This window comes from Lygodium microphyllum, chromosome 28 (assembly GCF_053477565.2).
Source record: "Lygodium microphyllum isolate KBCC chromosome 28, Lygodium_microphyllum_v1.1.10, whole genome shotgun sequence".
NCBI classification, from domain to species: domain Eukaryota; kingdom Viridiplantae; phylum Streptophyta; class Polypodiopsida; order Schizaeales; family Lygodiaceae; genus Lygodium; species Lygodium microphyllum.
The window spans coordinates 25,527,898-25,553,726 of NC_141162.1; the positions used below are offsets into that span (position 1 = coordinate 25,527,898).

General features: G+C 43.1%; 1 protein-coding gene across 4 annotated transcripts in view; it reads right to left on the reverse strand.

Moving 5' to 3' along the window:
- LOC148011263 (uncharacterized) overlaps positions 1 to 17,504 on the reverse strand; it is a 188,612-nt gene extending 171,108 nt beyond the window's left edge. For 2 of the 4 annotated variants that reach the window (XM_087670538.1, XM_087670542.1), the window contains exons 1-3: positions 17,415 to 17,504; positions 16,931 to 17,303; positions 4,387 to 4,436 (exon numbers count right to left, since the gene is read on the reverse strand). In XM_087670538.1, coding sequence (XP_087526664.1) covers positions 4,387 to 4,436; positions 16,931 to 17,303; positions 17,415 to 17,443 — 452 coding nt within the window. In that variant the 5' untranslated portion in view covers positions 17,444 to 17,504. Of the gene's footprint in view, positions 1 to 3,699; positions 3,817 to 4,386; positions 4,437 to 16,930; positions 17,304 to 17,414 lie in introns of those variants that run through there. The other 2 variants (XM_087670540.1, XM_087670541.1) reach the window with 2 other exon arrangements.
- Between the last annotated feature and the right edge of the window lie 8,325 nt (positions 17,505 to 25,829).

A 25,829-nucleotide genomic window follows, 5' to 3' on the forward strand; every position in this document is an offset into this window, starting at 1 on the left:
TTAGCACATTAGTTAGCTCATGAGTGAGTCTATGTATATATTTGTGGGTTGAGCACAAGAGATTATTTTGGGCATTTTTATGGTGCCTATTTTTGTGGTTTTATACCACTATCTTATGGCCGACCATCATTTTATGATTATTTTATTATTGGCCAACCTGGCATATTTTTGCCTTTTAATTGTTGGGCTTTGTCCTCCACATTCATTCATCACTTGCAGTCCTCTAGAGCAAGTCCTATTGGAGAGAGGGAGTCAATGCCAATGCCCACACAGCTGGTGAATAAATGTTGTACATGACTATTGCATGTTTGGCGTATGGATTCCATCTCTTGAGCATATCTCTGATTTCTCTCTTTGCACTGTTTCTCTATTCTTGTGTTTTCTCTTTCCTCTCCCTTCTCTATTGTGTTATGTAGTCTACTACAGTAGTCTTCTATGCTTCCATCACCACACCACCTGGAGTGCTGTTTTCTGCTGTTGTTGATCATCGATGATTGCTGCCACCTGATTTCAGAGCCTAGTGACACCTGTCTACAACAAAACAGCCTGATTATTACCTGCTGCAGTCTGCATTTTATGCTCAGCTGCCTGCATTTTCCTGTTTTGTATTATTTTATTGCTGGTTTTCTGCATTTAATGCCTGACCAGTCTGTGTTTTGCTGTACAGCTGCTGTGTTTCATGCATTTACTACATATGCAGGCTGGGCAACAACATTTTCAGGCTTTTGACACCATTTGTTGACTGCAATCAACCTCCTTTTCCTGTTTTTGCAGTTGTTTTATGCTCAGCTTGTATCTATGGAGCTTGTGTGGCTATAGAGGTGCAAGATACCTGGCTTGACTTCTTTTCTTTCAAAGAGAGATTATGGCATTTGGACTCCTCCTTCCAAGTGCTTTCCCATCAAGGCACATCTAGCGGCATGCACACTGCTGGAGTATGTGTGGTGCATCCTAGGTGCTTCTGTTCTTTGCTTGTTCACATGTGCTCTAAAAGAGGGTGTTAACCACAGGTCCACAGATATCCACACCCTAATGTACGGGCACCCTCTTGTTGTTTATTTGATTATTGGCCATCCTATTTTGTCATAGGACAACTCCTTTATTTTTGTCTATAAAAGGAGGGGACGTGGCCATAGCATTCGTTCATGTACTTGCATATTCTTCAGGGGTAGAGAGGAAGCATGTGGAGTGTGTGAGGTGGCATTTAACCATTGTACTCTTGATTCTCGTAGTGGATTCCTACTCCCATATTGTACATTGTCTCCTTCATTGATCTTGTGCCATTTATCATTCCACTGCTTGTTTTGCTCTTCTAACTAAGAGAAGGTCCATTAGCTCTCATCCACCATGACTCTCATCTTTCTGCTATATCTATCAACATGAACATCGTGTAATTAGGTGTTTATTACCCAAACAACTAAAAAGAGGGCCATTTGTGAAAAACAAACATCTCTCCATTTTTTTCCTCATGGTCCTAGGATGGAGGACAAGATGAGGAGGTTGACAAGTTGATAAAGGTGCAACTTGTCAAATGAAGGGTATGAACTTCCTAAGAGTTTGTCTTGGGAACCTTGTGATTGATTAGCCAGCCCCTCCACACCACACTCAAGTTCCCTTCCCGATAATACCTTCCCTTGAGATAATTCTCTTTTTTTTCTAAATTAAGCGCATACTTTTTTTCTTTTTTTTTGCCTTCATGCTTCTGCTATCTGCAGTGTACCCTCTTTCAAGGCTTCCCAACCTAATGCATTTCCTGGGTGGTTTCTTGTTTGCAGAGCAGATGTTTGCTGATGAAAATCAAATATTATCAAGGAGGATGAGGCAACTATTGATATCTTTCCCAATTTTATGAGTAATTATGTGATGTTTCTGGTTCTAATGTCAATAGGGAGAAGATTGAGGTATTGAGACACACAGTTAAAGAATATTCTGGGTACTGTCAAGATGATACATTTGGGGCACATTGTAAGGTGTATTAAGTATCCTATTGGCTGCAGGGTCACCCTTAAACAAAGGTTTGATTGGTTGATGCAGAGAATCAAAGGCAACATCACTTGTTGGTCTAATGCAAGCTTAGCATTGTCTGGAAAAGTGGTGGTCCCAAAGCATGTGTTGCAATCTCTCACAGCTTTTGTGTCCCCTTTTGCGAATGAGCTTAGGCCAAGATGGAGAAACTGTTAATGGAATACTTGAGGAGTAGGGCCAACCATCAATCTTGGCATGCCATAGGCTGGAAGAAATTCGTATCTAACAAATCTGGCGGTCTGAATATCACTAGCCTGTTCTGCGGGGCTCAAAAATCCAATGTGTTAGATCCTAAAGATTATTGTGAGCAGCCATGGGCAGCCTTACTTAAATACTGGATAGCTAAGGCCTCCTTTAAAAGGGAATATTGGCTGGTTTATGTTGGTTGGACAGACTGAGTCTCAAACCCTCAAAAATATAGGAATCTGATACTATTAATGTAATTGTCAACTCATGGGAAGACATTTTGAAGCAAGTGGACTGGCACAAGGCTGAGGGCGGGGGTGATCCTTGATCTCTCACTTTAGTTTAAGATTCATTTAAGATCCAACAAAAAGGAATTATTTGTTGGAAGGTGTCAAAATAACAAGTATGCTTAGATACTATGTCAAAATAAGTGACAATGCAAATAGACAATAGGGTTTGCGGGGAGTAACACAAAGTGTGGCAAACACTGAGAGAGAAGAGAAACTCCAAAACACAAGAACGTGGTGATATGCACTGAATCAAGCTATGAGAAGAAAAGCTGATACAGCATAGCCAAAGCTCAAAAGATGACTGCCTTGTCCTCTCTGAATCAAGCAGCAGCACCTGTGGGAAATCTGCACAATGAATGGAGCGAAACACAATCCTCCAAGCAATGGGCTATCGAAGTAATCACTGGAAGATGAAGGACAACTAACGAGGAAGCAGACCGCAGTCCTCTGATGCCGCTGGAGATGTGGAAGATGATCACCAGCAGCTGAGGGAGCGAACCACAGTCCTCTGATAATGGGGAGTGACCTAGGCAGCAAAACGCAAATCCCACAGTGTTCGAGCTGTCAAACGCAGGAAGAGCAGCCCAGATATTGATGCCAGGTGGATAAGATGACACTAGATGGATAATGATGACGCCAAATGATGAAAGATGAGCCAGGCTACAAAAGCACGGATCCAAGCAGGCAGCAGCCTCTCTAACAAATGAGGGACTCCAAGTGATGGAGGAGAAGCCAGGCTGCAAACACAGGTCCTAGCAGTCGCTGTGACAAACGAATGATGAAATCACTAACACTAGGTAGTGTAGACTGCCACCAAAGGCTAGGATGCTAACACCAAGTCGAAGATGATAACACCAAGTAAAGAGAAGACCTCCAAACTAAAAAACGCAGGTGAAGGTGGAGCTTGAAGGAGAAGGGTGCTAACGCCAAGCAGAGGATGGTGATGCCAAGTAGAAGATGCTCCAAACACAAGGCCTGATGCTAGAACAAGACACTTGAACCCACTTCTCCAATAGCTGAGCTAAATTTTAAACTTCATTAATTATCTAGCTTCCATCAATTCCCAATTGACAACATGAGGAAGTTTCATACAGGGAAGCAAATGGTTTGGTTTTGTAAAGCCAACTATTGGGCTAAGTTAAACACATTTCTTGCTGTTGGAAAGTGTAAGAGCATTGATCTTGCTACATGAAGCTACCTGTTTTGGCAGAATTAATGTTCTTCACTGGAGGTTGATTATGGTAAGCCGTAAAAGTTCCCACCAGAGATACATGATCTAAGAGGCTGCCCCCAACCACCATCCATTATGGAAAATGCAGCACAAGGATTCCTTCCACCTCTTTTGGGCCTGCAAATGTGCGGCAATGCTATGAAAGAAGGTTCAGAATTGGTAGGCAAGCACTTCTGGGGAAATGTACAATGGATTTGTTTGAACTCTGGCAGCAGAGATGCAATGATACAGAGAATCTGGGATTCAAGGAATCAGGTAGATTTCCAGTCTATAGCATGGGTCAAGGTGAACCCTGCTATCATTTTACCAGTTTTGCTCAGTGGGTAGTCAGTTTGCCTGGAAGCCCTAGGGAAAAAGTTGGGTATTGCCTTGAAAATTTGTATTCTGGTTCAAAAGTTGGTTGCAAGGTGATAAAAGATTCTAGCCTTTATTCTGGTTAAGGGTTATAAATAACTTACTTTAATATGCAAATATGCTGCATGAAAAAAAAAATCATATCACAAAGTCAACTTCAAGAAGATCTACATCCTACCAAACAAATCATAGAGCAACATTAAGGTAGGTTGCAGACCTAGTTTTATCTAGATTATTCACATAAATTGTGCACACAATTGATGATAATACTGGGAACTTGTGTCATAAGGAAATACTTACGTAGAGTACACATATAAAACGCCTGAGAGTAAAGAGAGGTTCAACTCCAGCTACAAAACCGGAATCAAAACAAGGGCAAATTCAAAACCTATTTGTCTCAATTTACTGTGACATAAACAAGTCCTAAATTAAGCCATCTGCATGGTTATCTTGAAACACCAAATGAATAAAATTTAACATATTTGCAGACTCTACAAGTTGGGAAAAGCAATTTCTTCACAAAAGACATGCCCTGGTCATTGATAGTTTCACCAGCCTCCTCCCAACTGATTTCTATTTCCCCTGTCCCCCTCCATGCCCAACCCGTTTTTCTCAGGCCACCACCAGCCTTCTAATTCTTGCCTTGAACCTCCTCTTGAATCCCCTTAGCCCATCAGTCTTTCGTCTCTCTCACCAGCCCATCCTTCCCCCTGCCTGCCTCTTCACCTCTTAGCTCAATCTTTTCCTTCTAGCTAGTTTTCATCCATTTACTCTCTTCTTCTGGCCTCCCCCTTCCCTTGCATTCCCCTTCTAGCTTGTTTACTCTCATATTGTAGGCTTCCCCTTTCCTTGCATTTGGGCACTTCCCACTCTCCCCTCCCATTAGATGGCATTATATGGCCCTCTGGAGACCTTGTTATCAATCTTACAATAGGCATACCTAGGTCTGGAGCTCAAATCTCTTGCCTACAGCCCCTGAACCCAGGTAGTCACCTTTGCAACTAAAGGGAATCATTTACCCCCCCAACCCAAATAAAGACCAGCCACCAAGCTTTATTGGTAGACAAAGCACCTCTCTCACAATGTATCTAGTGCCCATTGCCCTCAAAGGGACTCCAAATCCACCTCCAATTAGCGGATATCGTTTGTTCATGTGTGAGTTTGTGCATGTCCTAGTGGGCTGGGCACATTCCTTTTCCTTCATGATGCAGTCATTGTATTTGTTTCACTAGTTTATGGCCTCCTGGTCATGGTTTAACTGATGCATTTATGGTCCTAGATGCTGGCCAACCAGTTCATGCTCTTGTCCTATATACAGGACTAATGGCTCCCTCCTCCAGTCTGTCTCATTCATTTTATATACTTCTACAGTACGTTTTGTTCGAGATATGGATCCATTTCCCGAGTATCTCTTTTCATGTGAGCTCTCTTTGCAGTGTTTCTCTTTGATCCTCTCTTGTATTGTGCAGTATATTACAGCAGATATACACACTTCCATTGCTGCACCCACCTCTAACATGATATCCGGCATTCATGTTAGGTCCAGTGGTGGTGATTTCTTCTGCTGCAGGTCTGCATTTTACACTGCCTACTGCTGATTGGACCTCTCCTGATTTGCTGTGACTGATCTACAGCATGGACGACCTTATTTTGTGCTGAAATGGCCTGTTTCCGCCCTGCTCAACCTGCATTTTGGCTGGAGCAATCTGAGTTTTCAGACTGTCCTCTCTCTGCTTCCTTGGGCGACTCCTAGACTGGTAGGCAACTGCAGGGATAGGCAACAATCTTCTGGGCTGCATGACTGTTTTCTTTGGGCTGCAAATTGTATTTCTTCTCTTTCCTTGGTTGTGTTTTGGTCAGTCCTTTCCTGTTTTATCTCTCCGTGCAGCAATCAGTATTCTCTAATCAGCTTCTATGATTCGTCGCCTAGATTTGGAAAGGGTTCTTGTGTATTTGGTTGCCACATTTCCGTACATCACACTCTGTGTTCTGCTTGAACTCTTGCAACTGTTGTGAGTTTGTATTCTTGGTAACATCTATCCCTGCATCCCTTGCCTCTATTTATCTTCTTTGTATCTACCTCATCATGGCTCCTCCAACTCCTACTACCGACAAACAATATTCAGACATTGTTTACTCATCTACAAGTGCTCTATTGGAGACTTGTGTTTAGATCTAGGTTTCAATGAGAATGTTGTCTCTAGGTACTCTAAATGTTCCAGCTTTGGAGAGGGGTGACATTACGGAAGATGCAGAGAAAGAAGAAGCACAAGAGAAGGAGGAGGAGGAGGATGAGCAGCAGCAGCAGAAGAAGAAGAAGAAAAAAAAAAAAGGAGAAGCTAAAGTAGAAGAAGAAGAAAAGAGGAGGCGGCAAAGGAGGAGTCTTCTCATTGCTATTATTGTGGCAAGAAGGGACATCTCCGAAAGGACTACAAGGCATAGCAATACTGTGGAAGTAGCAAGCATGGACAAAGTAGAAGGATGACAACTCTATTGATGAGTCCTCACCAAGACACAATGTAGTGTTGAGCTATAATATGCATTACTTGCTGATTAGCCTCTTAAACAGTCCCAAAACACACTAAAAATGCTCTTTTAGAGTAAAACCCTAAAACAGGGAGCGGTTCGAGAGAGTTCAGTGGAAACCCTAAAACGGGGAGCGGTACGAGAAAGTTTAGTGGAAACCCTAGTTTTTGGGACACCCTTCCACATCTATAAATAGATAGGCTGCCCCCATTCAGCCATCATCCTTGTTTGCAAGTTACACCAGCCCACACACCCTTTGCTGCTGTTGGCGCTCAGTTTCCAGCCTGCAGCCCGCCTCCATTTGCTGTCCAGCCATCATCGACTGCAGCCACATCATCTTCAGCCTATCCATTGCTGTAGGCAACAACTCTCAACTGCTGGCGACTGCTCCAAACTATCCCCGACTGCTGTTCAGCCTATTGTCCATCATCTCCAGGGTCAGCCAGCCTACGTTTTCAGCATTGCAGGCCCTGACACTCTCTGACACTGTTTCAGCCTGCTGTTTACAGCAGACTCCAGCCCCCGATCGGTGGTGCACTGCTGCGTTTACCAATTTCCAGCCTCCAGACTGCTCCGTTTTGGTGACCAGCCTGCTGCCATTCACTATTCAGCACTCCTACACTCCGACTGGTGGTCACAGACTTGGGATCCGTCTTTGGTGGACGTCGCACTCCGACATTGCTCTGCCCTTGAGCACACTGTACACTCTTACATTCATTTACAGCATTCATTCACTTCAAAGTTGTGTTCTCTCTCTCTCCCTTCTTCTGTTATGTTTGAGTTTTGAGTTTTGCGTATAGGGTTTGAGTTTTGAGTTTTGTGTTTAGGGTTTGAGTTTTGCCCTCTGTGTCTGTGTCTGTGTCTTTGTGTTTCTGTCGTGGTCGTACACTCTGTGTGTCCTCAGTGCAAACCCTAGCACTCTTCTTAACATGGTATCAGAGCCAGTGCTCTTGTAAAGAGTATCTTGCAGATATTGTTGAGAGCTAGTCTTTGTGCGAGGCACACAATACAACTCGTAACAGAATCACAATGTCCCAAACACCTTCTTCTCTAGTTCCTATGATGTCTTATCAGGCTTCTCCATCATTGGAGGCCCTAAGACGGCATCATGGACTCGGTGAGGAGGACGACACTCCACCTTCACCAGATTTCACTAGCAATGACAAAGGAGAACTTTGAGGAATACTATCACAACAAGTATGGTGATGTTTACACCCCTCCTACCAGTTTTACTACCACATTCGGACCGGTTGGTGAGGCTGGCCACCTCTCCAATCATGGAGGACATACGGCATTCGGAACGTCTGGCGATCCATCTTTATCATCTCCACCAAGTCCAATGTCAGGTTTGTACAATTCTTTTGTGTTGCATGAATCAAAACCCTCGCATGTTTCTTCTTTTGAGGTACAGGATCCAGATGGCTTTGTGTATGTGAACTTCAATAGGGGGGGGGGGTGCTCACGAAGCAGACAAAGTTCAAGTACATCTACAGCTTCTGTTTCATTTGAGCATATTACACACACTTCTCACTTCCCTCCCATCCCACCCTCTTCTATATCACACCTTGATCATCTCTCATCATCTTTCCAAAATCTTGGATTATACTCCACATCTACATCACACACCCTAGGGGTCGGATCTACCATCTCCACTCCTAGCACTTTTTCCATCTCCACCCCATTCTCTACCTCTTTGCACCATGGTACTTTGTTAGGGGGAATGCCACCCTTTAACACAATGCCTCTCACCTTTCAGCAAATGAGCACACCCATCACTCCTGGGTCGACTGTGATGGGCATCCCCCTCACTATCCCCAGCTTTAGATCTCCCATGACCACTCATACGAAGGGGTTTCCATCCTCAGCTTATGGTGCGTCTTCACACTCTCCTTGGGTTACACTTACGCAAGGATTCCCAACTTCTGCTCCCCGTATTCCCATCCCACCTCCTTGGGTTTCTCATGTGGCTACCATGCCCATGCCTAGTCAGCCCATCCCTACCTATGGATCCACCTTGCACACTACCCGCATGCCTGGTGGGCACTCTGGGACCCATTCCCAAGTGTACTTCACTCCCCCATCCTACCCCCACTACACTTTTTCACACTATCCATCTCCGAGCACTACCACTCCTGTTGCAACGGCCAAGAATGCCTTCACGGATAAGACACATTTTAACAAGTCAAATTTCACTACTTGGTCGAATTTCATGCAACAAGTGCTTAAGTCTCAGGATCTTTGGGACCTCATCATTGGTCTAGAGCCTATGCCGAACCCTCAACTAGTCACCCTGACTACATCCGTCAATGGAGAATCCACAATGCTACAGCCAATGTTGAGCTGATGCAGGGATTGCTTCCCGAGTTTCACTCTCAGTTGCAGCACTTCCCGCTCGCGTCAGAGAGTTGGAGTCACCTTCTCGACCGCTATGCGGCTCGTGATCGTACTCAGTGCATCAATCTCAACTTTGAGCTTCAAGAGTCCTCTCTTAAGGAAGGGGATGATCTGAAAGTCAACCTGGCTAACTATAGGCAATTACTTACCGAGTTCACCACTACTGGCTCTCCAAAGTCAGATGATGATCAGGTTACATTCTTCTTGAATAAGTTGCCCGCAAAATACTTCAATTTCATTCAACACATCATCTTCCAACCTCAATTGCCAACCTTCTACGAGTTTGAGTGCCAGTTCTTGTGTTACCCAAGGGTGCATGATCAAGTCCACAAGAAATCCTCATCACAGCCTTATTCAGAGCAGAGAGGGTTGGTTGCTTCTTCTTCGGGAGGGAAAACCACCAGTGGCAAGAACTCGCTAGATGCGAAGGCAAGCCAATCAAAGGGTGACTCCTCTTCCTCCGATAGAACCAAAGAATCAAGACCTATCTGGCAGCAACTCCCTAAGAAAAAACGGTTTTGCACACACTGCCAGAGAGCAGGCCATGTGGACGAGGAGTGTCGCCCCAAGGCCCAAGGTCTTCCACCTAAAAAGCCTCAACAGACCACTGCGACTTCACAGTCCAGTGGGGCTACACCTTCCGCTGCTGCCCCATCTGCTCCTCCAGCCCCCATAGTGACTCCTGGACATGTGGCACCCGGACAGCCTCAGCGGCCATCCTTGTCTACTCCTGAAGGATTGGTTGATTGGTCTGCAGGTTCCAATCTCGTTGCACTCCATGCATCTATCTCACCTTCCACCCCACCTCGTCAGGTGTTCCCTTGGCAGTGCCCTACTACTGGACATATGCAATGGTGGCCACCTTCTTAGACTAGCATGTCTCTAGGTCCTTTCGGATACCCTAGGTCAATCTAGCATTCATTTTTTGACTCTTAGAGTTAGGCCCATAGGATTCATTATCCTTAGTTTTTTCATTTTTTTTGTCTTCCGCTGCATTTACTCACACATACACATTCATTGCATTTCTTTTGAGTTAGATTTTCTTTCTGTTATGTTTTACTCTGGAGCATCTCACCACTAACCTCTGTGTTTGCAGATTCACATCTCTTTTGCAAGGTTTTTTCTTTCAGTATAGGGCTAACTTGCAGATTGCTTTGGTCCTACCTGGGCTAGAGACGTGGGGATGCGCACCGTTCCTTTCATGGTTTCATCATCCTAGGAGTACTTGCTCTTTTTCCAACATGGCGGTTTCCCCTCCCGAGGCAGATCGTGCAGCATCTCTCTCGATGCTATCATGGCGGTGACTTCTACCTTGCTCTTCTAGCGGGTGCTTCATCCACTTCCTCTTCTTTCATTCCTTATGGTTCTCGGCACCATACGAAGACCGACATCAAGCTCCTCTTCCTTCTTCGGCATCTACATCCAAGTTAAGAGGGGGTTACTGCCCTTCTTGGTATTCTACAAGCTTCGGCACTTTGTCTTCGACATCGGCTTCTTCCCCATTTTGTACCTTACCCTTTGCATTGCATGACTTCATCATCTTTGTATTAGGGCGCTTAGGCAAGTGAACAATTTCCCCATGAGGGACACTGTCCAAGTGGCACCTACTGCATTAGCATTCTTCAGCATGTAGCATACTTTGCATCTCATTGTGCAGAGCACCACTTGAGCGGATCCTAAGCTGTTTCCACCAGCGGCTGTTGTTACCACACCACCATCCTTCTTCATCACATGGATACCTCATCACCTACTTTTCCTCGTCATCGACACCCTGAGTGGATGGGTTAGCTTGTACTGTTTTGTGTTGTGTTGGGTGTATCCTCCCTACTCCCGTCTTCTGGGTCACTATTACTCAATCGGCTGCATCCCATAAAATTTGCTACACTTGTTCAAAAAAAAAACAAAAAAAACAAAAACAAAAGTTCCATGTAGTTCCATCTGCCTTTGTAGGGCTTGGTAGGCCACTGGGTAGCCGACGTGCACCGTTTGTCCGAAACCCTGTCCTCTCTGGGGTGACTACTTGGATTCCCTTGGTAAGATAACCATCGCCTCTGTAATCTTGGTAGGCCACTGGGCAGCCGACGTGCATCCTTTGTCCGATGCCTTGGCTGCTTTGGGATGGGATGCCTTGGGGTACATAAACATCACCATGGCTAGCCTAACCTTTCGGCTCAGTTTTGGGCCTGAGAGGGGGTGTTGAGCTAAAATATACATTACTTGCTGATTAGCCTCTTAAACAGCCCCAAAACACACTAAAAATGCTCTTTTAGAGTAAAACCCTAAAACGGGGAGTGGTTCGAGAGAGTTCAATAGAAACCCTAAAACAAGGAGCGGTACGAGAAAGTTTAGTGGAAACCCTAATTTTGTGGGCACCCTTCCACATCTATAAATAGACAGGCTGCCCCCATTCAGCCATCATCCTTGTTTGCAAGTTGCACCAGCCCACACACCCTCTGCTGTTGTTGGCGCCCAGTTTCCAGCCTGCAGCCTACCTCCATCTATTGTCCAGCCATCATCGACTGCAGCCACATCATCTTCAGCTTGTCCATTGCTGTAGGCGATAGCTCTCCACTGCTGGCGACTGCTCCAAACTGTCCCAGACTGCTGTTCAGCCTGCTGTCCATCATCTCCAGGGTCAACCAGCCTGCGTTTTCAGCATTGCAGGCCCTGACACTCTCAGACACTGTTTCAGTCTGCTATTTCAATCTATTGTTTACAGCAGACTGTGCACAAATTCCAACCCCCGATCAGTGGTGCACTGCTGCGTTTACCAATTTCCAGCCTCCAGACTGCTCCATTTTGGTGACCAGCCTGCTACCATTCACTATTCAATACTCCTACACTCCCAGTGGTGGTCACTGACTTGGGATCCATCTTCGGTGGACGTCACACTCCGACATTGCTCTGCCCTTGAGCACACTGTACACTCTTATATTCATTTACAGCATTCATTCACTTCAGAGTTGTGTTCTCTCTCTCCCTTCTTCTGTTTGTGTTTGAGTTTTTGTGTTTGAGTTTTAAGTTTTGCGTTTAGGGATTGAGTTTTTCCCTCTGTGTCTGTGTCTTTGTGTTTCTGTCATGGTCATACACTCTGTGTGTCCTCAGTGCAAACCCTAGCAGTCTTCTTAACATACAGCCCACTAGTGAGCTTGCAAAGGTGTCTCCATGAAAGATTAAATATCCAGTTGTATATGAATGAGCAAGGGAGAGAGCCAACAAGGCACCTATAATGGATAGCATCTAGAAGGGGATCACCTATAATAGCAACTTATACTCTAGGTCCATGGGGCATGAAATGGGCTTACATGTGTGCATACCAAACTCCGAGAGAAGCTCACATATGTATCTATGCTAAGAAATAAAAATACCATGAGTCAACTAATAGATCTCGAATCTGTGGAAGAAATGGAGGATGCCCAAATCTTTCATATCAAACTCCTAGTCCCCCAAAGGGTCTAAGAGAGTCCTGAATACTCCAACATTGAATGAACCATCTCCATCATGGTCCCATTGGGTCACTCCTTGACCCCATTCTCTAATGGTGTGCTTAAGTGGACATACTATGACAAGAAAAGCTAATACGGCGGAGCCGAAGCTCAAAAGATAACTACACTGTCTTATCTGAATCACGCGGCAACACCTATGGGAAATCTGCACAATGAAGGGAGCGAAAAGCAGTCCTCCGAGCAATGGGCTATCGAAGTAATCACTAGAAGGTAAAGAACAACTATTGAGGGAGCGGACCACAATCCTCTGATGTTGTCAGAAATATGAAAGATGATCACCAACTATCAAGGGAGCGAACCGTAATCCTCTAATGCCAGGGAATGACTTGGGCAATAAAACGCAGACCCCAAGGTGCCAAAGTTGTCAAATGCAAGGAGATCAGCTGAGATGCTGACACCACGTGGATAATGATGACGCTAGATGATGGAGGATGAGCTGGGCTATAAAAACAAAGGTCCCAACAGCCTCTGTGAGATAGACGAGCGGCGCCGAGTGATGGAGGAGAAGCCTGGCTGCAAAAACGCAGGTCCCAACAGCCCCTATGACACCATGTGATGGAGGAGCCAAGCTGCGAAAACACGGGTAATAGCAGCCCTTGTAATACACAAGTGATGAAATCACTCATGCTCGGTGATATAGACTACTGCCAGAGGCTAGGATATTGACACCAAGCTGAAGATGATGACGCCAAGCAAGGAGAAGACCTCCAACCTAAAAAGTAGGTGAAGGTGGAGCCTAAAGGAGAATGGTGCTGACACCAAGCAAATGATGGTGACACCAAGTAAAAGATGCTCCAAACACAAGGCTTGATAATGGAACAAGGTGCTTGAAATAGTAGAGAAAGGGTGAAGGTAACCAGAAGCCACAAACCATAATGTCCTCCTGAAGGGATGTGTAGGCAGTGGAAGGGACTCATGAAGGGAAGGGTGTCTAATGATTGATGGAGAAAGAGGGTGAAAAATGACTAAAGAGTGGTGGAGTGGTGAAAAATAAATGAAGTGACTACCTACCTATAGGCATATGCTTTCTAGAGTGGTGTACCATTGTGTAGGCGCCCACTAAAAAAGTGGCCAAAATGTGGACACCAGCCCTTTTTAGGGTTGTTAGTGTGAAACCCAAAATGAAGTATGTAAACCGAAGAAGTGGCTTCTCAACACCCCCTCTTAGGCCCAAAAAGAGATGAAGAAAGAGAAGCAAAGAGAAGCGAAGAGAGATACGAAAAAGATGTAGAGGATTCTAAAGATCCGAGATTTCCACCTAAAAGGTAACTTGTAGTAAGGAACAGTAGACGAGATGAACTGTAGAACGTGACTCCAACTCGAGAGAGAAGCCACTAGCTCCATAACTCCATGCTAGAAGGAATTCGAAGGCCTCCTCACTAAGTCACGGCTAAACCTCCAAGGCCCTGATCTAGGTGGTCTCTGAAGAGCTTAGGTATCAATAGGAGAAATGACTGCTCAAAGACAACCATCCCCGAAGAGTAAAGGGAGGGTGATGAACTTCAGGACGAGAAGGTGCCCACTCCAAAGGGTAGAGGTGCAAGGGACCCCTCTAAACTTGAACAAGTAAAAGCCCCATCTAAAGGCAAAGAGAGTACATCCCTCTCTGAAGCCCCCTCTACAAAAGATAGGGAATCTAAAAACTCATGGATCACAGACTCCAAATCATCTAATAATGAAGGAAGTGCTGTTGGTTGGGCCGAAGAAGGTATCTACAGTATCGAAGATATCAAAGAGCTCCCAAAGATGGCCTCTCAAACCTGAGTAGTCGAGGGTGGGAAAAAGAGAGGCTCAGGCTGAGCCAAGGGTGGGCAACAATCACTCTCTCTCAGTGGAGTGAATTGCGAGCCAAAGTAATAGAAGGTGTCGAACAATCACGGTCTCTCGAAGGAGCAAACTGCGGAGAGAATGGTATCCAACAATCACTGTCTCTCAAGAAAGTGGACTATATAACCCTATGTTGTTGAGGTGCCATTCCTAAAACCCTAGAAGAAGTAGAAGCAACCTCCATAGCACATTGCAACGGTCACGAGGAGACCGTGGTACTAGTCGATCCTCCTATTGCTCGAAAGGGCTTAGTGCGCATCAAATGCATCTTATTGCCTTGAGCATAAAAATTTGAAAGTTGGTGTAGAATAAAATTTGCGGCCCAAAAGGGAGAGGTGGCACAAGTGCCTGGGGGTAGACTCATATACTCCGGCAGGGTAGAAAGCAAAGGTCCATGGTGACAAGTATCGGTGGGGGTTCTAGTGATACCAAAAGAGAGACACCCAATGGTGTGTCCATCCATCTATGGAGAAGTCCTAGCACCGAAGTGTCAACCTGTAAAAGGAAGGGTGAGTGGAAGACGAAGAGAAATATATCTCTGTCTCCTAGTGATGCAACAGAAATGAAGAGGGAAATCAATAGGCAATGCCGAACCCACAACCTGTCTTTGCCTTCTCTAATGAACAGAGTCTTTAGCTCTCTGAGCTCCTGTGCTATGATACCATGTAAAAAAAAACAGGTATGCTCTGATACCATGTCAAAATAAGCGACAATGTAAAGAGACAGTAGGGTTTATAAGGAGTAACACAAAGTGTGTAGGGCAAACACTGAGAGAGAACAAAAACTAAGAAACACAAGAACACGATGATGACGCACTGAATCTATGCTATGAGAAAAAAAGTTGATACAGCAAAGCCAAAGCTCAAAAGATAATTGCACTATCCCGTCTAAATCAGGTGGCAGTATATCTATGGGAAATCAGCATAGTGAAGGGAGCAAAACCCAATCCTCTAGTCAGTGGGCTATTAAAGTAATCACTAGAAGGTAAAAGATGGCTCTGCTGAGGAAGTGGACCACAATCCTCTGATGCTATCAGAGTTATAAAAGACGATCACTAACTGTCGAGGAAGTACATCGTAGTCCTTTGATGCCGTGGAATGACTTGGGAAGCAAAACACAAATCCCAAAGTGTCAGGCTTGTTAAACACACGAACAGCAGCCCAATGCTGACACCAAGTAAATAATGATGACGCCAAATGATGGAGGATGAGCTGAGCTGCAAAAACGTAGGTCCCAACAGCCACTATTGATAGAGAGTGACACCAGATATGATGGAGGAGAAACCACACTGCAAAAACGCAAGTCTCAACAGCCCCTATGACAAACGAGTGATGCTATGTAATGGAGAAGGAGCCAGGCTGCAAAAACGCAGGTTCCAACAACCTCTATAATAGACAAGTGACGATATCATTGATGCTCAGTGATGTAGACTGTCCCTAGAGGCTAGGATGTTGACACCAAGCTGGAGATGATGACGCCAAGCAAGGAGAAGACGTCCAATCTAAAAAATGTAGGTGAACGTGGAGCCTAAAGAAGGAGGGTGCCGACGCCAACAAGCAAATGATGGTGAGGCCAAGTGAAAGATGCTCCAAACGCAAGGCCTGATGATGGAACAAGGTGTGTGAAGTAGAAGAGGAATGGTGAAGGCAACCAAGAGCCACAAACCACAATGTCCTCGTAAAGGGGTGTGAGGGCAGTGGAAGGGGCTGGTGAAGGGAAGGATTTCCGATGGCAAAGGAAGAGGGGTGAAGAATGACTAAAGAGTGGTGGGGTAGTGAAGAACGAATAAAGCGACTGCCTATTTATGGGCATAAGCTGTCTAGGGCGGCATACCATTGTGTGGGCGCCCACTGAAAAAGTGGCCAAAATGTGGACACCATCATAAGAAGGAGATGGTGGAGGGGAATAAGTAGAAGGGGTAGGTGGGTAAGCAAAAATAGGCTACCAATGTCCAATGGGTACCGATTGATGTGAAGGCACTAGAACATGAATGTTTCTATAAAGCGCCAGTGGAGATGGAGACACTGGGACACATAAGCCCTATCCACCAGTCAATTGGGACACAACAAAATGACCAGAAGACCCACTAGGTAATGCCATGGAGGCAAACTATGGTACCAACTGATCCACACTCAGCGAGGGCTGGGTGGCATTTCCAAGCCATGAAAAACCGAAGTGACTAATAGCATGGCGTATGAAGCCAAAGCTTAGTAAACCTTCATTACATTATATCAAAAAAGGCAATACCATTGTGACTGTTAGCAACACCAAGCTCTTCAAAAGTAAGCTAGGCTAGGGCACCATCAAACTATTGTAGAAGCACTCCAAAGAGGAGAATTGGAGAAGCTTCATCATAACAGGCACCACCAGGCGGAGATTTGACAGTTTCATCAAGAGGCATGCCTTCTAAAGTGATTGTAATAGCCTAGCGTAGGAAGGCAGAGCTTCAATGAACCTTCAGCAAGTTATATCTCAAAAAGCCTTGATAGATATGCTCTAATTGAAGCCACCTTTGTCACAATTCCAATCTTGCAGCAGTCTGTTTGATCGCGCATTACAAGCAGATGAAACTAGGAGATGAGACCACGTACCACGTACCAAACGTATCCAATGTGTCCTCTTCTGATAACTGTCCTAATTCTTCCACCGAGAGGCACGTCACCGTACAAAAGAGATTTATGATAGGTCTTCAAGACTTGCAAGCTGGCGTCGACGCGCTTGATGTGATGGTGACTATTCCAGCAAAGAAGGAAGGCAATGGCCGTGCGTACAAACATGCAGGCTCTGCCAAAATGTCCTAGATGTGCCTCATCCGGACAAGCTGCTGCTGCCTGTTCTTCTTCTTGTTGCTTTTCCGGTGCAACCTCTGCCTGTAAACCTCGACCACGATGCCAACGTCCCGCGTCGAAGCTGCTCCACCTCTCGGTCATCTGCACATCGGACGAAGAGCTCTTTCCTGGTATTCTGCAATATCCAAAGCTTCTGTGAGAAGGTGACGAATCGAAAACTCTGGCTCCAATGCGGCATTTCGACCGCCATTGGTGCATGGCTTTGCTTGGGATGGAAGAAGCAAACCTTAGCTTGGGGAGCTCAGGTTTGTGCATTGTCGCTCCAGGAGAGGCGCGACAAGCATCCAGTACTGCTTCAAGAAAACGTAAACTAGCCTGCGCGTGTGCATATATATATACTATTATCTATACTATTAGTTAAGGAGAGGAGGGGGGCGCGTGCCACGTGGCAGACCCCCCACCTCCCCCACAAAAAAAAAGAGAATGCGGCCGGCAAAAATCGTGCCCGCCCCGGCGCATCTCCTTGTCTAATAGTGCACAAATTGAGATAATGCAAGATCTAACCTCTCCAAAGCATAAATTATTTTCAGTTTCACCATCTTAATAGGTTCTTTTCAAATAGCAAAGCCATAATGCAATATCTAACCTTTCCAAAGCATAAATTATTTTCCTTCTCACCATCTTAATTGCAACACAATCTTTCTATAACTATGATTTCTATTTTGAATAAATGATAAGGGCTTAGTCAAGAACTACATTGCTTATGGGGTTCATTGCCTAGGCTCAACTATCGAGCAACTACCATAGGCTCCTTAGTGATGACATGATGTTTCTTTGTTGCCAAAGTAATTGGCATGTACTACAAGATAAGTAGTCCCTTTGCCAATCAAAGAGCGATATATATACCCCTTTGAGTCACCATCGATAGTTATTTAGCCTTGCTCGATATGATGGACAAATTTTGAATTAAAGTGGTGGTTAGAATGATTGAACAGGGGCAAGATAGTGATACGCAATATGGATGCTATTGGATTAATGTTGTAACAAAGATAAAATTTGGAGTTGAAAAATAAGGATTTGTAGTGTACAGGATTATGATAAGATGCTAAAAAGATCGTGATTAAATCTCTAGGGAGATGATGATGATAATAGGAATACTTAATATGTTATATGCAAGTTATGGGATGTGCTATTTAGAAACTATCGAGATTGTGAGAAATAGAGAAGATCTAGATTAAGAAAGTGAAATGTTACACGAAATGAAAGCTGAGATTTCTATGGATGAGGGGACTAATAGACTCAGTTATAATGACACATGAACAATGTTTAAGCTCCATATAATCCCTGCATATAAGTCATTCAGTAACAATAGGGTTGATTGCAATGATCATGACGATAATGGAGAGGATAAAGTTAAGCTGTGTGTGTGTGTGTGAAGGCAATGGTGGATTCATGGCAACTTGTCAAACTAATGGAGGGTTCACATAAAGTATTTGAAGGGGGGGCTTTTATTGGAAGGAAGGGGGAGGGGGGTGCTATTTCTATCTCCCAAACTCCTTGCTTTACTCATACTTCTCTTATTCTAAGTTTATCCATATCCTATCCCTCCTTCTTCTCTCCATTTTTAGAAAGGAGATATAATGGAAAAAAAAATTAATTGAATTGGGCTAATTGCTTGTATATTTTTCTCTTAGCCCTTGTATACACACATTCTTAGTTTAGACTCAATATATGTTTGGTTCCATTTGAAACTCTTGTTTGTATCCCTTGTATATACATAGACTTATTGAAAATTAATCCATGGATATCGTTGATGAAGGAAAACAAAGTCTTATTGTTAACCATACAACAAAAAGGCAACAAAGGCAAACAAAGGTGGCAAAACAAAGAGAAGTGCAAATCAAACGAAAGGCACAAGTGTCATAAATTTAGGTCAATGTTTGAAGTTATACAATTATTTGTATGTAATATTATTTTGAGAGTCAAGTGTAGTGCCTGTGCAAGCTATAATATTTTCTACCAAGAAGAATGACCCATAACTCGACAAGGGCATGGGTACTAGCTTTCATTCACTTTTGTGACAGTTAGTGTAATTTAAATATGTATGCATAAATTGAGAAAGACCAGCCAAGAGCTAAATATGAGAGATGTGTTGAGATGTCAAGCTCTACATAAGCTGGCATCCATTACACTCCTTGGTAATGTGGCAAGATATTATTCACTTGCATGTTAGGAAACCAATATGAGGATATGCCAATGATTCTACAGCTGGACTACACCCACGTAGTCCATCCTTGGTTATGGCACAGTCATTATGCCAACTCTTCTTTCCTTAGTGGGTTCATACCTAGTGACTGTGTATATATACTTTTTTGTACTTTCATATTAGTCTTTTATCATTTTATAGACTTAGTTCTTTTGCATGGAAGAAGAATAAAGAAGAAGAAGAAGATTTCAAACTTATCTCTCTATGTGTGCTCAAGTCTTCATTGCTTTTGTGTGTGTGCCCTTGGTTTCTTCCCCTCTCTTTCCTCTTGTATTTTTTCATGGTATCAGAACCATCCCACGGCTATGCAAAGCTCGATTAAAGGCTAAGGTTAAGGTGCTGGAGCATGAAAGCAAGCAAGCAACGAGTAAGAAGCTCTTCCACCTTGCTTGATTTGCCATAGGTTATAGCCGTAGGAGGCTTTTGAGACTAGCAGGGCTATAGTCTTCGATCACAATGAAACTTGATGAGCAAACAGAACAATATATATACTATAGATAAGCCTCGTAGGGTTGCTTGCTGTGATTTTTGGCATTTGAGATCATTTTGGCCTTTGTTTTGAATCTGCTAGTAGTTCTGATAATAGTTTTTGGGAATATTGTAGTTTTGGCTATGTTGCTTATTTACATGTGAATATGTTACAAAATTCGAATTTATAAGGTTTTATGTGTCTACTAGGTTGTAGACATATAATGCATCTACATACAGATTGCAAATTGCAATTGTTATTGTGGAGTCAGTTTAAAAAAAAGGCTGTGTATTTAGTTGTGGTACACTTGGTATTAGCTTGCTTGCAAATTGCAATTTTTTGCAAGGTTGTCTAGTTTGTCAAAATGCTTGACAACTTCAACCAAAATTTCAGTGAGAATCTTGATAATAATAAATTTCATGAAGGGCAAAGGTGTTTGGAATTACATTGAAGGAGACATGGCAGTAGCACCCAAAGTTCCTATGCAAAATATTATTGTGCAAAATAGGTAAAGGCTAGGAAAGATTAGGAGCAAACATAGAGTAAAGTTATGTATTGGTTGTCTATCGGTATTACATGTAGCATGATGGGCCATTTGTAGGAATTTGATACCCTTGCTATTCCATGGAAAAATCTGGCAAGGCTATTCGAAGTAAACACAAAGGCCAGAATGTTGTAGCTCAAGTGAGAGCTGAACCAAGTGAAAAGAAAGAATCTATTCATTAATGATTATGCCTTGAAGATTAAAAGTAGTATGGAAGCTCTTTGACCTATCAATGTGGTAGTTGATGATAATGATGTTGTGCATGCATATTTGGATAGAATTGGAGATGAATACAAGAGCTTCAGGTCATTTATGAATATGAGGGATGATATCCCTGATTTTGTAAACTTGATTTCTATGTTGATACTTAAGAAGGAGAACCTTGGCTTTGATTCCTCTTATTCTCATAGCAAGAACAAATCTGAATAGGTACTTTACTCTACTAGTAGAGGTAGAGGTCTCGATAGAAGCCAAGGTGGTGGTCAAAGTTATAATACATAGCAAAATAGAGGAGGACAGTCTTGAGAAAGGGGGAGTCAAACATGCCAAGTTATAGATTCTAATAGGAAATAGAATTTTGGTGATAGTAGAGAGCGCTGGCATTGTGGTCAGAAAGTTCACTTCCAAAAACTGCTTCAAAAAGAAGGCTGAAATTAGAAATTGTAAAAAGCAGCAAGTTAATTATGCATCTAATAGTAGAAACAATGATGACAAAAGTAAATAGTTGTTTGTTATATAGCGCTTTGTGAATACTATGATTGTTGATGATTCATTAGAGAATGATGTATGGTATATAGACTTAAGTATCTCTAGCCATATGATTGTTGACGAGTGGTTTAGAGAGATATGCAATCTAGAGTCTCCAGGCTATGTGGTGATGCCAGGAGGCATATTCCACGGTGGATTCCGTGAGGTTTTACGGTGGATTCCGTAAACTTAGATGACCGGGGCTCATACGCAAAGAGGATTCTTTGTGCGAGAAGTTGATGGGGACGCCTGTCCTTTTCGGGCGTTTCATTAATTTAGTGTGTACATGGGTGATTCCATAGCGGGTGATTCCGCAAAATGCATATTAAATTAATAAACGTTTATGAGTTTAGAGTGCGCACTCGTAATAAATTAAGGTTAGGATTTATTTCTAACCAGTTGATTTATTTATGTAGCTGAAGACTGCTAGGTATTCACTTTTGTCGGTTTAATTGTGTTATTTTACTAACGATTGTGAATGCTTCAGTTGATGTGTAGAGATAGCAGCAGTGGCGGAGGAAAGCATTGGAGTCTAGCGGGTTTCCGATCTTTGGACTATATTATGATAGGCGCCACGCCTATATTTTGATTATGTCTATAGAGACATCGATTATTTATTATTATTTTGTATGCGCTTATGCGCCTGGATATGTTATTTTTATTTGGACATTGAGATTGGGCGTGCCAGACTCTTTGGGCACCGTCCATTAGCTTTATTTTCCTATTTTTGGTAGAAAGCAAACTCAAAAGCTAAAAGCTTGTCATATTTTTGTAATTGGGCTATTTTTGAGCAAAAAGATTGGAAATATATATTAAATACATGCTTTGTGAAGCGCTCACACAAGGCATGGGGGAGATTCAACCCAATTTGTCTCTTGTCTCATGTCGTGCTTGCTTTCACATTGGTTTTTGTGCTAAAAAGTAGAGTGCTTTGTTCTTGGGGACCTTTGGGAATTCACTACGTGAGCTACCTGCGTCCGATCTGCGCACCAGTGGTATCAGAGCGGAGCAGAGATCAAGGGCTTCCAATCGCTACCAATCTCGGGCAAAGGCGGAGCTCCAGGAACAAACGGCCTCTACAGTCAATCTCGTCGCGAACCGTCGATACAGGCAGACTTCTGGCGATCAAGAACCCCTATTTCTACTGTCAGATCGCGAAGGACCACTCTCTGTCGGCGGAGGACCACTCCCTCAACTCCATGAACAAGTCGTGATGAAACTGTGAGAAAAGCTCTTAATCCTATTAATCAAAAGCTTAATCATAAAGCTAAAGGGTATTAGAGAAGCTTGATTAGCTTCAAATCTTCAAATCGTGGCAAGAGGAGATCATCCCGAAAATCGCGTTGTCAAAAACGGCCCCCCCCCCCCCCACGATCAAAAAACGGCGGACTTATTGATCCTCTTAAGCTTATTAGCTTAAGCTTATTTATTAAGCTTAAGTCATTAAGCTACTCTCAAGTCAGACAAGGCAGAGAAGTAACCAAACTCCGGGTCCTGCGCATCAGAAGTCAAGTTTCGCAAGTCGACACTAATCAAGTCCTGCAAGTTCTGCAAGTCAGTTAAGTCCAGCAAGTCAACAACCCTGCAAGTTTGTTAAGTCTGCAACTCTGCAAGTCAGACTAAATCAGAACTGACTAACGCTTGAAACTCCTAGAAGACTTGTTCGTTTGCAAAAACTCTGAACTGGAAAGTTGTTCGCAGCAAGCTGTTTTACCTATCTGCAAGTTCGTTGAAGTACTTTCAGCAAACGGAGACAGAAATATTTCAGAATTTCTGAAAATTGAAGAAGAAAATACCCAAAATACATAGCCTTGTAACCCCAAATTTGAGCTACGCTCATCCCGCTAACTGATTTTGAGTGAGAAAGGTTTGTTGAGTTTTACAGGATGACTACCCCACACATGGATGATCCTATGACTGAAGACGACCTACCCGAGCCTACCATGGAGCAAAAGCTGGATCTTATCATGTTACAATTGGACGAAGAGCGAAGAGCTAGGCAAGCCTTGCAAGCGCAATTGACAAAGCTACAAGGAGCGTCCACTGACAAAGAAGAACCTCAAGCTGAAGATCTGATTCGCCGTACCATTGACGCCACTCTTGAAGCACAAACCATTCGCAAGGAATCCAAGATAAGTAAACGAAGTTTCAAGTTTCGCACTTTCAATGGCATAAGAGAGGGAAAGACTGTTTTATCATTCATTAGCCAGTTTGATGACTATTTCCATGAGGAAACTTATCCTGAGAAAGATAAAATCAAGTGTGTTACTAATCATCTGATAGATAGAGCTTCACTTTGGTGGACTGTCGTCCGCAAGAGCATAGAATGTCCTGCTACATGGGAAGATTTTAAGAAGAAGTTAATGCAAAATTTCCTTCCACTGCAATTTCATGAGAAGGCAATCAAGCAATGGGATTTACTCCAACAACGCGACCGTGAGCCTATTCCACAGTATACAGAGCGTTTTTGGAATGCACTCCTACAGCTACGCATGCTTGAAGACGTACCAGAGACGACCCATAAGCGGAAGTACATGTCTGGACTTCTTGGACATTACTACGCTGAGGTGAATATGTTCAAGCCTGCTACTCTTGAAGATGCCATCTCCTTAGCTCACGACACTGAAGATAAGTTACGTGGAAGAGATCGACGACCACAGCCATTCCAAGCAAACGGTAATTATGGATCTAAACAATTCAATTCAAATTTCAGAAGGTTTAATCCAGGTCGTTTTTCATCACCATCTTTCCGCAAGAATTGGCCTAACCCACCCGCATTACCATCCACTGTCAATCCAAATCCTAAGCCTATTCAACAAGCAAATCCAAATATACCCAGACTCCCAGCCATTGCAAATAATGTGACCAAAGCCAAGCCCATCGTATGCTACAAGTGTCACCAGCCAGGCCATCTCGCAGCAAATTGTCATTCAAAGAAGCCATCAGCACATATCAACTACCTTGGAGCTATGGACGAAGAAGAGCATGAGGATATGCCGGATTTCACTGAAGAAGAAGATGATCCTACTACTACTTCCGACACTTTACCATGTATGCCTACTTTACATTCATTGTTGACTATGAAATGTATGGTGCATGGAAAAGAAAGAACTGTATTGCATGATGACGGTAGTACGCATGACTTTATTTCAGCAAAATTGGTAAAGGAATTGAAATTGCATACTGTACCTACGCACTATCGCATAAAGGCTGCATTTTTAGGCACTAGGTACAATGGCACACAAGAAGTTCAAGATCTAGAAATTCAAATTGGTCCATATATTGAAAGAAGAAATTTTTTAGTTGTCCCATTACAGTCTAGCGACATTATTCTAGGAATGCCATGGAGACACCAACATAATCCCAATATAGATTATTCCACACACACAATGAATATAAATTTTCAAGGAAAATCTATTACATTATTTGGTATGCATACATCTCATATGTTTCCACTGCTTTCGCATACTCAAGCAAAACGTGCACTACGCAAGAATACTAAATCATATCTCATTTGGGTGAATGAATTGCATGCAAAGGAAAATCATATGCACCCTAGGCATAAGGAATTTCTTGCATATTTTAAGGACTGTTTCGCAGAAGACCTACCACCAGGTTTACCTCCATCACGTCCAGAAGACCATAAGATTGACCTAATACCTGGCACACAACCACCTTGCAAAGCCCCATATAGGCACAATCAAATAGAGCAAAAAGAAATCCAGACTCAAGTAGAAGAATTACTAAATAGAGGTTTAATTCGACCCAGCAGTTCTCCATTCGGTGCACCTGTGCTCCTAGTCAAGAAAAAGAATAATACTTATCGGATGTGTATTGACTACCGAGCATTAAACAAGATCACTGTAAAGAATAGGTATCCTATACCTAGAGTTGATGACCTTATGGACAAACTGCAAGGATCTTCTATATTTAGTAAAATTGACCTTAAATCTGGATATCATCAGGTGAGGCTAGATAGATCTGACATATTTAAGACTGCATTCAGGACACAGTTTGGCCATTACGAATTTTTAGTTATGCCATTCGGATTAACTAATGCACCTGCCACTTTCAGTAGAATGATGAACCGTATTTTTCTAAAATATCAGTATTGTGTGATTGTTTTCTTTGATGATATTTTAGTATTCAGTCAAAGTGAAAAAGAGCATTATGAGCATTTATCATTAGTTTTTCAATTACTGAAAGAAAATCAATTGTTTGCAAATCCTGACAAGAGTGAATTCTTTAAGACAGAAATAGAATATCTAGGTCATATTGTATCAAAAGAAGGAATAAAAGTTGATCCTAAGAAAATTGACGCAATATTGCATTGGCCTATTCCTAAAAATGTACATGAACTACGTTCATTCCTTGGTCTTGCTAGTTTCTATAGGAAGTTTGTACGTAATTTCTCATTACTTGCTTTACCACTGACCAAACTTCTTAAGAAAGGCATTGTTTATCAATGGACTGAAAACCAGCAGAAATCCTTTGATTTACTTAAACGTGCATTGACCAATGCCCCTGTCCTACAATTGCCTGACTTTAACAGACCATTCTTTTTAGTTGTGACTGATGCTAGCGGATCAGGAATAGGAGCCGTGTTAATGCAAGACAACCATCCAATAGCATATTCTAGTTCTAAGCTGAAACCCTCTGAGCTTAAATATTCCAC